The following is a 16,817-nucleotide window of genomic DNA, read 5'->3' as shown; positions in this document are numbered from 1 at the left end:
TGCTGCCCCAAGCCAGCTGCCTCTTCCCCCTTCCCTGTGCCTTTCCAGCCTCTCTATCTCACACTTCCAGAGTGTCTTAGCTGCATTATTTTCATCCTGCTGCCCCCCATGGCGAGTGAGGAGGGGTCTCTATGTGCCCATGCTGAGCAGTGACAGTGAAGACTTCATTTGCCTGCAGGCATGGCTCCTGTCCCCAGCTCCCTCAAGCCTCCTGGCAAATCCAGGAGCAGCAGCCCATGCCTGGAGCACGGTGCCCTGGGGTGCCCAGAGCCCCCACATTGGGGCAGCAGTGCCAGGCAGCACCATGCAAAATGTCCTGGGGGTACAGCACCTGCCCGTGGTGCCGGGGCCAAGCTGGGCCCTGAGGTCACACCGCTGGGGCTCCTCTGTCCCCTGCCAGCAGCTGTCCCCTCTGGTCTGTCCCTGCTGCCAGGGCCAGAGTGGGAAGCAGCAGTGCCAGTGGGCTCAGGGAGACTGTGCCATGGAGAGAGCCCCCAGCTGCTCCTCAGGACCCCCCAGCTCAGCCTCCTCCCGGCTGCCATCCAGGGTCTCCGATCCCTCGAAGCAGCCTGAGTCCCGGGGAATGTCCCCTTTGGGCTCCGAGGGTGATGGCAGGGCTTCAGAGCTGTCACCATCCTCCGGCTCACTGGCTGCTGGGAGAGGGACCGAGGTATTAGTGGTGCTGCTGGGGTGCCCAGCAGGGGGGACTGTGGGTGGTGGTGGGGGTCTCCTACTCCCTCCCCGGGGCTCTTACTGTCGTAGTCCAGGAGGAGCTCGGCAGCTGTCAGCAGCTTGGCGCGGTGCTGGGGGTCTGTGATGTGCAGCTCATTCAGGTGGGTCTCCTTCAGCTCCTTGAAGTCCTCCAGGGTCTGGTACCCATTCAACAGGAGGGTGGGGATGTGTTCCTGGGTGGGGGATGGTGGGCAGGGATGAGCAGGGCTCGGGTGGCTCCCCTGGCCCCTGGTGCGAGTCCGTGGTGGGCACTTGCCCCCACATCACCCAGAAATGCCCCATGTGTCCCCTCTGTGCCCCTGGGGTACTCAGTGGAGGGACCCACAGGGATGGGGGATAGTGAAGGGGAGCAGAGAGGGGGTGGTCCCACTGCTGGCACCCTGGGCACGTCCTGGGTGCCACTGTTCCCCATGGCCCCCGTCCCTCACCTGCAGGTTGATGCGCTCCAGCAGCTCATGGAGGGTCTTGGGCTTGAGGCGCTTGCTCCGGCTGGAGCCCCGGCTCCTGCGGGCAGGGACTGTCTCCTCAGGGATCACATCCACGTAGATGAACTTGAAGGAGCCCACCCTGTTGTTGAGCAGCCCAGTCCAGGTGCCCACAGGTGGCTTCTCGATGATGCCAATGATGTCCCCTTTCTGGGCCAAAGGAGATGGGGTGGCAGTGGGTGCAGGCTTGGGGACAGCTGGGGAACACCTCTGCCTCAGGAGGGTCTCCAGCCACCATCCCTCCCTCCCTAGGGCCGCAGTGGCCGTGGCTCACCCGCAGCTTCAGCGAGTCCTTGTCGTAGGGGCTGGGGGTGAAGTCGGTGTGGACACGGGCCCGGCCGCAGAAGGGGCCGGTGTAGGCTGGGACAGTCTCCTCCAGCTGCAGGCCGTCCCGGGGACCACCAGGGCTGGGAATGTCGCTGCCTGCAGAGAAGAAGGGGGTCAGGATGTACTCTGCTGGGGGCTCAGACCGGTGTGCTGCTGGGGCTGGGCTCACCGCTGGACATCTGGCGGCTGAGGGGTGGGCGCCCATCCTCCTCCTCCTCCAGCTCCAGGTACGACAGGGGCACCTTGTCGTGGCTCCGCTCCTCTGCGCTGCCATCTGGGGACAGCGGGCACGGGGACCCCTCCTCCTCCACCTCTCCCTGCTGTGGGGACTGGGGTCAGGCTGGGGGAGGAGGAGCTGCCCCCCACTCACCTGCCCATGTCCCCCATGCCCCCCGCTCACCTTCCCCTCAGCCAGTGCCTTCACGGCCATCCTGCCCATCTTGCGGTTCATGGTGCGGGAGATGACCGCCCGCCACTTCCTGCCCAGCTTCGTCCCACTGCTCTGTGGGGCATCCTCAGGGCTGGCACTGCTGGGATCATTCTCAGGAATCTGCCAGAGGGATGGAGAGTGAAGGCAGAGCCCCCCACCCCAGGCAAGCCTCAGCGGGGTCACACAGGGCTGTGAGACCCCAAATCCCACGCGTGCTAGAACATGGGCTGCTCCATGGCATGTGGGCCCCTCGTAGGACCAGGAGTTTGGGGAAACCAGCTCTGAAATAGGCTGGGAAGGGGATCCCAGGGGAGCAAGGCATGTCAAGGGGTGCTGCTGCCCTGGGGAGGCTGGGAACTCACATTCTCCTCCAGATTGAACTCCTTCTCGCTCGGCACGGGGGAGCTGACCTTGGACTTGGCAAAGTCCTTGAAGCTGCTGGAGCGCTGGAGGGAAAGCTGGGGGCAGGGGGAGGGGTGTGAGAGGGGAGATGGAAAGGTGTGAGGGCTTCACTCTGCACCCCCTGCCCCAGCTCCCCTCCTCCCTCTGGGCTGCTCTGCCCATTCCAGGGTGATGGAAGAGTTTTTTGGCTGGCACAGTCTCCCCTGTCTCACCCCACTCCAAGAGCTGCCATGTGCTATGAGCCCACCAGACCAAGGATGCAGAGCCCTGGTATTGCTCTCAGTGCCTGTGCAGCTGCTTGGCACAGCATTCCTGGGGCAGGGATGCTCTGGTATGGAGTCTGGCACTGCCAAGCTGGGAGCAGCCCAGGGCTGTGCCACGCTACTGTCCTGGCACATGGGCTAGGCACGTCTTGGGGGAACACAGGGCTCTGCAGCACCCACAAGTGGGCAGGCAGTGAAGGGCTGGGAACATGAGAGCAGCCACGTCCCTGCTTCTGCCTTCGTGATCAACTCCAGGACTGAAAGTTTCCTGTGTTTTCTGACTGTGAGTTTCCCCCACAGCCCAGAGAGCACCCTCAGCTGGCTCAGTGCCATCTTCGTGCCAAAGCCATCGAGACAGGTTGTGAATCTCAGTCCTGCTGCACCCCTCTGCCCTTGCTCCTTCCAGTCTTCCCTGTGCCCCCTGCCTGCCCCCATTTCCATGTCCTCTGGTGCCTGTCCCATATGGGAAGGGTTTCTCCAGGACAGGATTGCCCTTGGTGCCAGCCAGCCAGCATCCCAGCACAGCCACACGGTCCCGGGTCTCCCTCATCCCTGGATGCCAGAACTCCGTGTTCGGGCCGGGTGAGCTCGGCTCCCACTGCCGGCACGCTCAGAGCAGGCACCGCAGCGCTCGCTCTGCCACCACCACAAACAGCGATTTCCGTTCTCAAGCGGCTCTGCCGGCTCCGAGCTCCTTACGAGCCCCTTCCTGCCCCTGCTCAGCCTGTCCCGTCTTTATTCTCCTCCTCCTCGGCTCCACCGAGCATCCTTCAGCACTTGTTTTTGCCATTCCTTGCAGAGGGCTGGCTCGGAGTGGGACACCCAGAGCACCCCCACTGGGGCTTTGCAGGGCAGGGCCAGCTCCAGGTGCATCTCTGCTCCCACCCCAGCACCCCGAACCCACAGACCCAGGAGCGCTGAACCCCCAGGAGCTCTCCCTTCAGAGATAAAACAGCTCCAAAGCCAGGAAAGCTGCTGGCCCAGCACTGGAGAAGCCCTCTAGAGCTTGGCAGTGGGATGTGAGCCAGGGAGGCCGGGCTCTCCCGGAGCTCAGCAATGAGAGGGAAGTGAGAGTGGCTGTGGCTGGGCAAGGGCAGGGGATGCCCACTGGGACCTGCCGGGTGTGATGGGTCCTCCCGGTGCAGCGAGGGGGACTTCACCCAGGTTTCCTGTGGGAGCTTCCCAGCACGGATGAGCTGCCATGGTGGGATGTGTGCCTGCCGTGGGCAGAGCCCTGGCACCAGGCACTGCCCTGCTCCCCATGGTGACCTGCCAATGCTGATGCCAGCCCAGCAGGGCTTGGCAAGAGCTGAAGTGCCAGCTGGTGTGAGACCTGGTGCAGGGGGATGATTGTGGCCCCCCCCCCGGTGACTCCAGCCTCCAGACAGGTTGTCACGGGGTGGCACACGGCCATGCCACGCTGGGGGCTCTCAAGGGGCCACGGTGCTGGCAGCTGGTGCTGCTGTGGCTCCCACCTCAGAGCGGTGCTGCCAGAGGAAGCGGCCGACACGTGACAGAGCTGCAGCCTCGACCGCAGCACCTTGCCGGGCTGGGAGCTGCACACCCGGCACCGCCGCCGCGGCCCCCCAGGAAATGGCAGCCGGCCGCCCACGCCGTGGGGAGGCCACGGAGAGTGGGGGCCACAGCCCCCCCCAGCAGAGCCCCACGGGTCCCACCGGCACCCTGGCTGGCACCCATGCTGATCCCGGGGACTGTGCATCCCAGCCACCCGTCCCACCAGGATGCAAGGCAGGGTGGGAGCTGGGCAATGCCAGGACTACACACTGGCGAGGCCACAGTGGCTGGTGGCAGCAGGGACAGGGACGGATGGCAGTGCCACTCTCACGCTGTCGCAACTCCCTGGGGCTCTGCCCCAGCTCCCTGGCACCAGCCCTCCTGCTCAGCATCCCAGGCAAGCCCAGGCTTGGACAACTCCGGGTGTGCAGGGACACCCGTGTGTGCTGAGGGCACCTGGATGCTGCCAGCACTCACCTTCCTGTGTCCTGGCTCCTTGTCCCCGGCGTTGGAGGGCTTGCGGCGCAGCATGGCACTGGGGCCAGAGGGCACAGCGCTCGGCAGCACCTCGGCACGTCCCGCGGCACCGGCACCGAGCCGGGAGCGCACAGGAAGCCGGCGGTCACATGAGAGGCGCTTGCAGCCGTGCTTGGGGCGGCTGCCGGGGCGCGGGCTGGGGCAGGAGGAAGGAAACTCTCCACGGAACTGCTGCCCTGCCCGGGGCCCCCGGCGTGGGGATGGTGCCCGCGCCCTGACACCCCTCGGCCATCGTGCTGCCCCCCCGGTGGTGTTGCCCATGCTGTGCCTCCCCTTGGCGACGCTGCAGATGGGCACACTGTCCCCCCCACCCCCTGCAAAGGGTGACAGTCCCCAACTCCTCTGCCGTGCCCTCCCCTGTGCCTCTGCTCATCCTGCTGGCACATGATGGTCAAACCCTCTGTGTGACACTTGGTGTCTGGCATGACCCCTGTGTCCCCTGCATCTGTAAGTCCTCCCGGCTTAGCATCACACCCAGATGGGACACGCTCTTGGTCACCCCACTGCTGGCACCTGTGGAGATATCCCAGGTCGGGCTGACTGCCCTGCACCCTCTCACTCCAGTTCCTCCATCTTTCCCCCAGAATTACAATCTGCCCAAATCCATCTCCCCGCTGTTGGCATTGGCTTGGCTGCCCCAGGGTAGGGTAGGTGGCACAAGCAGGGTCACAGGAGTGTGGCTGGGGGCCGTGTGGGGCAGTGCCCCAGCCCCACACCTGCTGGTGAGGCACAGGCAGCACACCCGGCACAGCAGGGCACAGCCCCCGCCCGCGTTGCTCATGTTTAATCACAAAGGAGCAAATAGAAAACAACAAAAAAAAAGGAAGTGAGCACAGGGGAAGAACCAGCTGCGGCAGGAGGGGGTGGCGGGGCCATGGGTGCAGGGTCAGGCCTGCAGCCCACTGAGCAGCACCGAGAGCAGCGAGGTGAGGGCCAGCATGGCCGTGGTGGCGGTGGTGGTGACGGCACTGCCCACCAGGAAGGGCTCGGTGCTCTCCTGCAGCCATTCGTACGCCTCCTGCAGCTGCTGCCGCTGCAGCTCTGGCCCCACACGCTCACGGATCTTCTTGTAGTAGGAGTTTAGGTACTCGATCTGCAGCCAGGCATGGCAGAGGATTGGAGGGGGGCTGCCCTGGATGCTGCCACCCCTTAGCCCCTTTGGCCCTCCCCGTCCAGCTGCCCCACACCCCAATCACCAGCCCCACCTGCAGATCCCGTTGCCCCTCTCCCTCCACACATCCATCCTTGCTCCATCCTCATTTACCTGCTCCAACCGCACGCCATGGTCCTGGCTTCCTGTTGCATCCACTCCCCAGCCCCTGTTGCTCTCCCCAAACCCCAGCCTGATGTGCTGGCCTCACATCCCTGCTCTGCCCTCCCCCCCGAGCACCCCCATACCTGCTCCGCAGACAGGAGGCTGAGGTCGATGAGGTTGCGGTCGTAGGGCACCAGGGACACCACCTCGAAGGTCAGGAAAGGCTTCTCCTCGCTCTGGTACTGCCGCAGAGACGTGCTGTTGGGTGCCCCCCCCCCTGCTGGGGGGGCCCCCCTGACTTGATGCAGCTCCCCATGCTGTGCCACCCCTGTCACCCCGGCCCCACTGCCCTACCTTGGTCTGTGCCTCCACCACGAGGGCGATGTCCTCAATGCGGATCCCGAACTCACCGTCTCGGTAGTATCCAGGCTCTGGGGGTCAGGAGGGCACTTGATGAGCCCCCAGCCCCAATGGCTCCCCTAGCCCACCCTAGCAGGGCTAAATCTGACCCCTGAGTGGGGCCAAGTGCTGACACCCTCTCTCTGGTCCTGGGGCTGGGGCTGTCCTGGATGGCTGAGGCACCATCCGGGTTGGTGGGACATACCGATGGAGGTGAACATGCCGGCCGCCAGTGGCACGTTGTTGGACTGGAAGCCCACAGGCCCTGCAGGGACATGGGGTGGGTAAGAATTCCAGGGACAGTGTGTGCTGCAGGGACACTCCAGCAAGGACCGAGGTGCCACACCAGGGAGAAACACGGGGCCAACACAAGGACCATGGACGACCCCAGCAAGAACCATGTAGTCACCAAGGCAAGGACCACTGGATCATCCCTGCAAGGATCATGGGACCAACCTGGCAGAGACTGTGGGGACATCCCAACAAGGACCATGGAGCCATCTTGGCAAGGACTACGGGGCCATCCTGACAAGGACCATTGATTGGATAATCACAGCAAGGACTGTGGGACCACCTTGGCAAGGACCATGGGGCCACCCTGGTAAGGACCATGGAACTACCAAGGCAAGGACCATGGGACCATCCCAACAAGGACCATGGGGCCACCAAGGCAAGAATCGTTGGATCAACCCAGTAAGCTGGACGGGAGTCATGCTGGATGGGAATCACACTGGCAAGGATCATGGAGTCACCCTGGAAAGCATCATGGAGTCACCCTGGAAAGCACCCCAACACACTGCAGGTAGAGGACACCCCCAGCAAGAGGCTCCACTGGGCAATGAGTACCCCCTAATGAGCTCCTATCCTCGTCCCTGTCCCCACAGCTCAGCCCACAGCCCAGCACCAGTGCTGGTGCCACCTACACTCATGGACTGAGAGGAAGTTGCCGATGCCGTGGCCGGTCCCATGGCCATAGTTGAGTCCAACGTCCCAGAGTGCCCGGCGTGCGAAGGACTCCACCGTTCTCCCTGGGGAGCGAAGAGGTGGGTGAGATGAAGGCCAACAAGCTGATGGGGCCCCCCTGCTCTCCTCCTTCCTGTGCCAGGGTTCCTGGGCAGGGCTGGGCTGCACAATGCCAGGTTTGGCACCCACCTGCTGTGTTGGATGGGAAGACGAGGCGAGAGAGGTCGATGTTGCCCATTAGCACACGGGTGTAGGCTTCCTGTGGGGGCACGGGGGGGGGGTGAGCACGGTGGTGTCTGGACACCCACCCTGGCACATCCAGCCCTGGCTGCGACCGTGGTGCAGAGTGCCCTGGGCAGTGCAGGGGGGTCCTGGGCAGCCAAGGGGGGTGCTGGCTGACACAGGAGAGGTTGGTACCTTCTGGAGTGGGGTGGGCTGACCCCAATGCACTGTCCGAGTGATGTCTGTTGTCCCGTCCCTGCAAAGGAGGGACGTGAACGGGGGCGATGCAGCCACAGCATTGGCTGTGGGGGCCCCTAGAGGTGGGGCTGGGAGGGGAGGTCTCTGCTAAAAGCTACTCACAGATATTGCCCTCCGGTGTCAAAGAGGTACATCTCGCCTGCAGACAGTGTCCGGCTGCTCCCGTTGGAGGGGCTGCAAGGGAAGGGGGTCAGAGCCCTCTCCCAGCTGCCCACTGCCCATCGCCCACCGCCCTCTGCCCACTGCTGCCCTGGCCATACCTGTAGTGGGCCAGCGCCGCGTTGAGCCCGCTGGCCGAGATGGACTGGAAGCTGGGCCCGTGGCTGTGCTGCTGGGCCCTGGAAGGCAGCAGGGAGGGAGGAAGGTGCTGGAGGTCCCCAGCTGCCCTTCACTGGGCAGGGGGTGCCGCGGGGGCAGCACTGACCTGCGGAGGGCATCGATGTGCTGAGCCCCTGAAAACTCATCCACCTGCCCCTGTGGGACCATCTTCTCCAGCCACACCAGGTACTGGATGACGGCCACGGCGTCCCGGACCTGGGGGTGCCCCGGCGGCACCGGGGAGAGGGCATCAGCACCCGGCGTCCCGCAGTGTCCCCGCATTGTGCAGGGGGCTGCGGGGGCGGGGACAGCCCTTACGTGGGCGGCTCGCAGCAGCTCCTGCTCCTGGGCGTTTTTCACAGCCTTGGCCGTCATGACAGGCGAGTAGCTCTCCTCCAGCAGCTTTTCCTGCGAGGGCAGGCAGGAGGTGGCATGGCCACCTGTCCCCTCAGGCCCCAGGGGCGGCCACAGCGCGGTGGCACGGGGCCGTCCCCAAGCCTGCAGGACCCGCGTGCCCCACGGCCAGGCTCAGTGCCGCGGTGTCGCTTCTGTACCCACCTGGGGGATGATGCCGTAGAGGCCGTAGGTGGTGTACTCGGTGCCCAGCCACACGGTGACGTTACCGCGGGTGTAGCTGCTCAGGTAGGCGCTCACCTGCCCGTACTCCTGCAGCTCCACACACAGCGGCCCCGGGCAGCCGGAGCTCAGGGACTCCCGCGCTGCCGCCGACAGCCGTGACCCCTCCACGAACAGGCTGGGGAGGGAGCGGGATGGGGTGGGCACAGACGTGGGGCGGGCACAGACGTGGGGGGTCACCTGCCGCCCTTGGTCCCCCCGAGCCCAGCCATGCCAGCGGAGAGGAAAGGGATTGGGGGCTCAGAAGTGATGCTGGGCTGGGAATGGGAGGAGCCCTCCGTCAGGCTGTGCGGGAAGGGAGGGCGCGATGCCCCAGGGTGGGCTGGGAGAGGGGGCATGGATTGGGAGAGATGTGGGGCTGGGGCCTGAGGCAGCGGGGCTGAGAGGAAGATCAGATGAGGGCCAGCTCAGGAAGGGAAGGGTGGAAGGGTAGTGGATGATGAGCCCCCTCCATGCCCCGTGCCCACAGGGAAATGCTGGCCACCTTATGTTAGTGTTGGTCAGGAGGGTGTAGGAGTAGAAGACGGGGTTGTAGGGGATGTCATCTCCACGGAGGTTGAAGAGCCCTGTCAGGAACGAGACCTCTGCACCTGTGACTGCCACTACCTTCCCAGCTCCAGGGCTCGGAGCCCAGGGCACCTGCCACGGCATCCTCCACAGTGCCGCGGGTACTCACAGGCTGTCTCCTCCAGCCCCGACAGCAGCACGGCCGTCGGGCGTCGCACGTGCTGCTCCATCTGCTGCCGGATCCCGGCAACCTTCTCCTGCCAGCTGCTCCCTGGGAGTGGGGCAAGGGATCGGCTCGGTGCAGGGACCACCACGGACGGCCCTGGGCTGGGGGTGCTGCGAGTGAGCAGCTGTAGGGAGGCCAGAGTCGTACCTGTGAATGCTGCCGGGAGGCTGTAGATCTCGCTGGAGGAGGGAGAGGGTCTCTGGTCACCCCACACCTGATCCACGAGGTTGGTCTCGAGGGGGAGCAGGGTCCGGCCGGAGCCGTACAGAGCCTGACTGTAGCTGTTCCAGGGGGGGGGGGGGGGGGGGGGAAGAAGCAGCCCACACGTGGGGGAACCTGGTAAATCCACACCCTGGGGCTGCCCTCCTGTGGGCAGGGTGACCCTCAGTGTCAGCCAGCCCTACCGACAGAGAAGAGGAAGGGGTCCAAGCTGATGTTCCCCCCTACAGGAACCGCCTCCATGATCCACATCGCAATGGACTCGATCCAGGCTGCAGGAGAGAGCTGGGTGGCACTGCGAGGACACACCGTGTCCCAGCCCATGCTGAGCCCAGAGGAGGCTGTGGCAGGGGCTGGGGGGGATCTGGGAGCAGCCCCCCATCCTGCCCCCCACTGACTCGTCCTCTGCAGCTCCCAGTTGCAGTCCAGCTCACGCTCTGCCTGGGTCCAGTAGCGGCTGTCGGTCCACAGGGCAGCCTTGTCCTGTGTCACCACGCTGGTGCCTGCAACAGGAGTGGGGGCTCAGGAATCACCTCTCCCTCCCTCTCTGCAGCTGGCAGGGACCCCTGGGGGCCCTCAGAGAGTGGGACCATGCCCTGCCCATGGATCCCCAGGGATGAGGACTAGCAGGAAGGCAGGTGCCAGCCTCCCAAGCAGGGAACCCAGGGTTGTGAGGTGCCCTCACCTGCGGAGCCGGTAAAGCCTGTGAGCCAGCCCAGCCGGGCATCCCTCTTGGAGATGTACTCGCTCTGGAGTGGGGATGGAGCTGTGAGAGGCGGTTGTGGATGCCAGCAGGGTTCCCCAAGGGCACTGAGAGCTCCTGCCTTACCATGTGGGCATCCGTGGAGGGCACGATGTAGGCATGGACGCCGTGGGCCCTCATGGTGTCCCGCAGTGCCGCCAGCCGTGCCGTCGTGTTGGTGGCTGTTGGTGGCAGGTACTGGTGGCACAAGGGGACATGTGCTGGGACTGGGGGGGAACAGTATGCAGGGGGTCTCAGGAACAGGGAAGAGCAGCAAGGCAAGGCTCACTGGTGGGTCCGTGGAGCAATCCCGGATGTCATTCCTGGTGGAAGGAGCCTGTGGCACCCGCCCTGCGGCACAGCCTGTGGGTACAGCAATAACCGGGAGCCTGAGGCTGCAGCCTGAGGTCCTGCTGGCCCCTTGCTCCAGCCCAGAACCACACCAGGCAGCTGTGACCCTCATCCCCAGCTCCAAACACCAGCTAGACCAGCTTTGGGGCTTTTTGCAGAAAACGGTTGTCGTGTGTTTTATTCCCAGGAATAGTGGGTGGAAACCAGTGCCATTGCCCGGCTCAAGAGGAAGTAAATCTCCCAATGCCCATGGCACAGTGGGATCATCACGGGGAACAGCTGGTGCTCACCATGCCCAGGAGCAGGTGAGCCGACCCAGAGCATCCCAGCACTCAGGGTGTTGGAGGAGCTGGCTGACAGCAGGACCATGCCCAGCCAGACCTGGCCTCTCCCCAGGGCTGCTTGGCACCAGGTGCCACCGCCGGCACCACCACTCCCTGGGCTCTCCATCACCAGCTGGTGCTTGGCTCTTCACCTTGGGCCAAGGGCACCCAGCTTGTGTCCATGGGTCAATGCAGGGTGGGGTCACCCTCAGCATGGGGGGGGACCTTGGGTGCCTGGTCCCTGCACCCTGGGGGGCTGCTCCTTACCCGTCACCTGCCCCCAGCCCATGGCTGAGGCAGGTGGGCAGGCTGAGCCCCTTGCCACAGCCCCGTTTCTGCCCCAGGGTCGAACCCACCCCTGCTTCACCCAGAGCTGTGCCTGGGACATCCTGCATCCTGTGTGCCTGGTTCCTGGGGGTCCCAGACGTGCCATCCCACCCCAGCACCCAGCTCACCCCTCTGGCATACCGTGGAGCAGGAGTGCCCAGGCTGTGATCCAGTGCAGGGCACACATGGCTGCCCTGGCGGTGCCCAGCAGGACAGGGAACCAGGGGACAATGTGGGTGACAGGTCCCTCCTCCTGTGTCTTTGCCCCAGGGGCAGAGGGATGGGAGGTGGGAGGGGAGAGGCCCCAGCAGATATGGGGGTTGTCCTTTGCATGGAAAGCGAATCCCGCTGCTAAATAAAAGCAAACAGCAAAATCAGCACAAAGTCCAAAGATCCTGCGGGAGCAGAGGTGGGAGCATGCCAACTCAGCCTGGCACAGCCTGGCAGTCAGGGAGAAGGCAGGGAAAGGGTTTGCTCCCTGGGGAACCTCTGTTTCCTGGAGCCATGGAGAGCTGATGTGGGGTCCCTGGGGCAAGGACCAGCCACCCCTTGAGCCAGTCAGCCCCCTGAGCCATCCCTCCCCCTGGCGTGGTGCAGTCCGCACCCCAACTCTCCAAGGCTGGGGCTGACAGACATGGTGTGTGTGTGGGTAGGTACCCCATCACCATTGCCAAGCGTTACAGCTGTTGGGGGGACACAGTGCCCGTCCTCCTGGTGAGCAGGGCTGGGAGCTGGCAGGACACCCGGTGTATCACTGACACCCACCCCGGTCTGTGGCTCCTGCAGCCAGCTGGGTGATGGGAACACACAGTGCTGTATCCCCTAACCATGGCTGGGCCCCTCATTTTTTGGCGTGGCTGTTTTTCTACTGCAGCTGCAGTATAGGTGTCAGCAATCCTGCACCAGCACAATTCTTACTCCAGGGAAAAGCTGGATAACACCGAGCAACACGTCAGTGCCCATCCTGCTCTCACCCCAAACTGCTGCACCCCTCTGGCAAGGCACATGCAGGATCCTGCAGTGGGTGGGAAGGAGCCAAAATCCCCAGCAGGAGCCCTGAGCTCCCAGGGATGTGGAACAGGAAGGGGATGGGAGAGGAGCAGGGATGGCATGGCAACAGTCCCCATGGGGTCCAGCTGGATTTGGTTCCCCCACCTGCAGATGGTTTGGAGGTGGTGGTGCAGGAAAACCCAGAGTGCTTTAGGGAGAGGACAGGTCTTTCTGGGTCTCCTTGGCATGAGGGAGCTGTCTGGGGGTCAAACAATATCCGATATGGGCACCTGTCATCTGACACGGGCACCCATGGGCTGCAGGAGCAGGGACAGACACGCTGCTGCTCTTCCTGCTCTGTCCATTCCTGGTCATGGAATAACATGGAAACCCACAGGACAGAGTCCAGAAGGAGTGCAGAGGGATGGGGCCCCAGCACGTGTAGTGCCACATCCCGTCTTATAGCTCGTGCAGTGACATGGAAAAGGGACTGGACTTGGAAGAGACAGATGTCTGAGCCCCCTTCTGTGTGGGGGGCAGGAACACGCACGAGGCCTTGAAAGGGAGAATGGGATGATCTCAGTGCTGGTGAGAGCACACGGTCCTGCTGTTGGAGTACCAGGGATGATAAATCCAGAGTGCTCAGTGGGTTGGGTTAGAGACACCGGCACAGGGCACATTGGCCATGTCCCAGAATGGAGCAGCCCCACGCAGGGAGAGAGGAGAGTGATGGCTGAGCCATGCAGGGGGTCACCAGCACCTGTCCACAGCCCAGGACCAGCAGCCACTGCTGAGGCTTCAGAGGGACCTGTGCTCCATGGGAGGATCCTGCTGGGATGTGCCCTTTGTCCCACCAGGCCCATCAGCTCCACACCTTGCTCATCTGCCTTGCTAAAACCTCATTATGTTCGTCATAATGAGCCTTGACCCCGAGGCCTGTCACTTTGATTACACAGGTTCTTCCTCCAGTGGCTTTAATGGTTGTGGAGAGAAAGTCTGGATGAGGGCAGAGCTGCTCCCACAGGTGCTGGAGGTGTCCATCCCTGGCATGGACATGGACCTTCAGGAATGAATGCACGTCCCAACCCAGGATAGATCATAGAGTCAAAGACTTATTGGGTTGGAAGGGACACTAGAGTTCTTCTCGCTTTAACTCCCTGCCATGGACAGGGATATCTTCCACTAGACCAGGTTGCTCCAAGTCCCATGCAACCTGGCATGAGGCAGCCACAGCTGCTCTGGGCAACCTGTGTCAGGGACTCACCACCCTCACAGGGAACAATTTCCTCCCTATATCAAGTCCACAACAACCCTCTTTAATTTAAAACTGCCCTGCCTTGTTCTGTCACAATGGGGCCTGCCAAAAAGTTTGTCCCCAGAGAGTCACATCCCCGCCCAGGTCAGGGCTTCCTGGAGCCTATGGGATTGTTGCTCATCACAGCCCATGAAGATCCTTGGGATGTGACCCCCACTTCCCGGGCCAGGGGTTCCTGCACCATCTCACCCCAGCTCTCACGGGCTCAGCCTCCAGGCACAGCCAGGTCTGTGTGGGACCGTGAACTCTCCGAGCTGCTGGTCCCTGCCAGTGGCACTTCATGGCCCGTTGGACAGACAGGTGTTTACCCTCCTACTCTGGCAGTGACTGTCCACCTGTGTCCCCCCCACCACCCTTCCAGCTGTGGCACTGCAGGGATTGTCCGGCTGTGTCCCCACACTGGCTGTGTCCCCACACCACCTGTCCCACTGTGTCACCACACCGTCCGGCTGTGACCGGGTCCGGCTGTCCAGCTGTGGCACTGGGACCCTGCTCACCACGAGGTGGCACCAGGACTGCGCGGTGGAGCCGCACAGCCCCCTGTCCCGTGTCCCGCTGTCCTGTCCTGTCCCCTGTCCCTGCCCAACCCGCAGCTCTGGCATCAGCAAAGCCGGGTGGTCCCACAACCATCCCGTGCCTCATGCTGAGCCCTGGCACGCTTATGTCATGAATGCTCTGAGGATGCCTGTGTCCAGCATCACCCTTTGGTTCCCCCTTCTCAGAGGACCCCAGGAGAGGGTGAAGGGGGGTCCCCAGCAGAGGCAGGACAGGGACAGGAGAGAGGGGAGACAGGGTGACCCCAAAGCTGCTGTGATTGCTATGGCAGTTTCCCAAGGATGTGATGCAGTGCCGTGGGGTCGGTCAGGCAGCACTGTGCTGCCATCCTGCTTGTCAGTGACACGTGCTAATGCTGCTCCATCCTCCCTGCCCGGTCCCTGCCCAGGCCCGGGGGGAGCCTGCGCCCCTTACCATGCAGCTGCACCCCTTACCATGCGGCTGCACCCCACTCCCATGGGGTCCTCATGGTGAGGGGGGTCCCCGTCCTCTTATTCCCAGCATCCGAGCTCCACTTTGCAATGCCATCATCCCTGGTGCCACCCCCAGTGTCATTCCCAACGCCGCCATTCCTAAAGCCACACCCAAGAGACAGGGCCGCAGTTGTCCCGTCCCCATGGGTGCAGTGGCTGCACATCCCTCCTCCTCACCCAGCACGGGGGTGAGGTGTCACCAGCCGTCCCTGGGGACCCCCGGGGGCCGCGTGCCGCCCCGGGGCCAGCGTCAACAGGACGAAGCTCCTCGGCGCGTCCGGTGGGGCCCGTCCCTCCCGCGGGAGGTTTCCTCGAAGACGAGCCAGAGGAAGGCTTCGGGGGGACATCCTCCCTTTGTGGGCTATTGTTGGCCTTCCGTCACCTGCAGAGGCCACGGGGTGACTCAGGCCGGGGTGACGTGCCCGGCAAACAGGACGCGGGGCGGGAGGGTGTGCGGGCGCAGGAATGCGGAAGCCGGTGGTGGCACCGGGATGCTGCCAGCATCCCCGAGGATCCCCTGGCAGGCAGGGTCTGCCTAACGGTGCCTGCCCAGGAGGTGGGCTGGGGGGGTCTCCGCTGCACCCCAGAGCCCAGCAACTGGACTGCAGGAATGGGGTTCCAGGTCCTGGCCCCCCTGAGGGAACACCCCACTTTGGGGGTGCACAGCACGGGAGGGGAGCGGTGACCCTGCACTGTGCATGCAGCAGGGGCTACAGGAGACCCTGGCAAGGAGGTTTTGTCCAGGGGATGGGAGGTGCAGCCAATAGGGCTGGAACAAGCACAGGGATGTCCCCTTCTCACAGTACCTACAGATGCATGTGGGGCTGTAACACGGTACCCACACACCCAGTACAGCTTCTCCTCACCCCCCCCCCCCCCCCAGCCCCCCCTTCACCCCCCCCCCCAGTCCATCCTCAAAGCCAAACACACAGTCACCACGTCCAGCCACTTCTACAGCCCCTCCATACACCCCTCTCTGTCCCCACACCCTGCTGTCAGGGGCTGTCCTGGCGTGCAGTTGTACTTGTCACCCACCTTTTGGAGGGGTGATGTCACTCACCTTGTGAGGAACTGACCCTGACCCCCAAAGCCTCTGCATTGCCCCCTCCTCAGCTGGGCAGGGAGGGAAAATACAGGGAAAGGGTCAAGATAAGGCCCAGGATCCCACTCACTAGATACTGGCACAGACAAAACAGACCCTGTTTGGGGAAATTAATTGAATTTCATAAAATCACAGAATCACAGAATGGTTTGGATTGGAAGGAACTATAAAGATCATCCAGTTCCACCCCTTGCCATGGACAGGGACACCTTCTATTATCTCAGGTTGCTCCAAGCCCTGTCCAACCTGGCCTTGGACACTTCCAGGGATGGGGCAGCCACAGTTTTAAGGGTAACCTGTGCCTCCCCACCCTCACAGGGAAGAATTTCTCCCAAATATCTGATCTAATTCTCTCTTTTTATTTATTTATCACTAATCAAATCAGAGTAGCATAATGAGAAATAAAACCAGACCTTAAACCCCTTACCCTCACCCTTCCCTTCCTCTCAGGTTCAAATTCACTCATGGTTTCTTCTTCTCCTCCCACCCCTGGCATAGGGGCTGGGGCAGTTCATCACATGTTGACCCCTCTGTGGACACCACCTGGCTGGGAGGTGCAGAGGGGCAGGGGTGGAGGGAGTCTGTGGGCATGGAGGAGCCAGGACAGCCCCCTGCCCCCTTGGGTGACATGGGAAGGGGTGGATTGGGAGGGGGCCCTGAGCCAGGTGAGGTGGAGAGTCCCAGGGTCCGAGGCCCAGGCTGGGAGGGGGTTCCCAGGGCTGGGAAATGAGGGGGCATCCTGGATTGAGGCTGTGCAGGGGTCCTGGGCCAGGCTGGCAGCAGTGTTGGAGTCTGGGGGACAGGTTGGAGGGGGTGTCCCAGAGCCAGTCTGGGTGAGGGGTTCTGGGCCATTCAGTGTGTGTGGGTCCCAAAGTCAGCCTGGGTAGGGTGACCTGGAGCAGGCTGGGTGTGGGGGTCCCAGATCCAGCCTGGATGGGGGGTTCT

The 16,817-nt window shown here is 63.3% G+C and overlaps 2 protein-coding genes across 3 annotated transcripts; both read right to left on the bottom strand.

Moving 5' to 3' along the window:
• Positions 1-67: 67 nt before the first annotated feature.
• Positions 68-4,729, bottom strand: SASH3 (SAM and SH3 domain containing 3). 2 transcript variants are annotated; one of them, XM_027662367.1, is made up of 8 exons: positions 4,632-4,729; positions 2,337-2,432; positions 1,945-2,094; positions 1,714-1,864; positions 1,492-1,640; positions 1,161-1,367; positions 755-905; positions 68-653 (listed from the first exon to the last, which is right to left on the bottom strand). In XM_027662367.1, exons 1-8 carry the CDS (start codon positions 4,683-4,685, stop codon positions 466-468), a joined length of 1,146 nt encoding a protein of 381 aa, XP_027518168.1. In that variant the 5' UTR covers positions 4,686-4,729; the 3' UTR covers positions 68-465. The 2 variants fall into 2 exon arrangements, with proteins under 2 accessions (XP_027518168.1, XP_027518170.1); XM_027662369.1 differs by having other exon boundaries at positions 68-650.
• Positions 4,730-5,459: 730 nt separating this feature from the next.
• On the bottom strand, positions 5,460-11,776 carry XPNPEP2 (X-prolyl aminopeptidase 2). The gene is made up of 21 exons (XM_027662386.1): positions 11,579-11,776; positions 10,726-10,799; positions 10,524-10,634; positions 10,380-10,443; positions 10,093-10,197; positions 9,880-9,966; positions 9,623-9,769; positions 9,419-9,520; positions 9,227-9,308; positions 8,665-8,860; positions 8,425-8,514; positions 8,213-8,322; positions 8,049-8,126; positions 7,891-7,962; positions 7,726-7,786; positions 7,498-7,567; positions 7,269-7,373; positions 6,551-6,610; positions 6,301-6,377; positions 6,090-6,188; positions 5,460-5,784 (listed from the first exon to the last, which is right to left on the bottom strand). The coding sequence occupies exons 1-21, from the start codon at positions 11,622-11,624 to the stop codon at positions 5,578-5,580; spliced, it is 2,043 nt and encodes a 680-aa protein (XP_027518187.1). The 5' UTR covers positions 11,625-11,776; the 3' UTR covers positions 5,460-5,577.
• Between the last annotated feature and the right edge of the window lie 5,041 nt (positions 11,777-16,817).

Source organism: Corapipo altera, unplaced genomic scaffold, assembly GCF_003945725.1.
Source record: "Corapipo altera isolate COAL_440 unplaced genomic scaffold, ASM394572v1 326, whole genome shotgun sequence".
NCBI classification, from domain to species: Eukaryota; Metazoa; Chordata; class Aves; order Passeriformes; family Pipridae; genus Corapipo; species Corapipo altera.
Note: the sequence above shows the minus strand (reverse complement) of the source record. Positions and strands in the feature narration are given on the sequence as shown.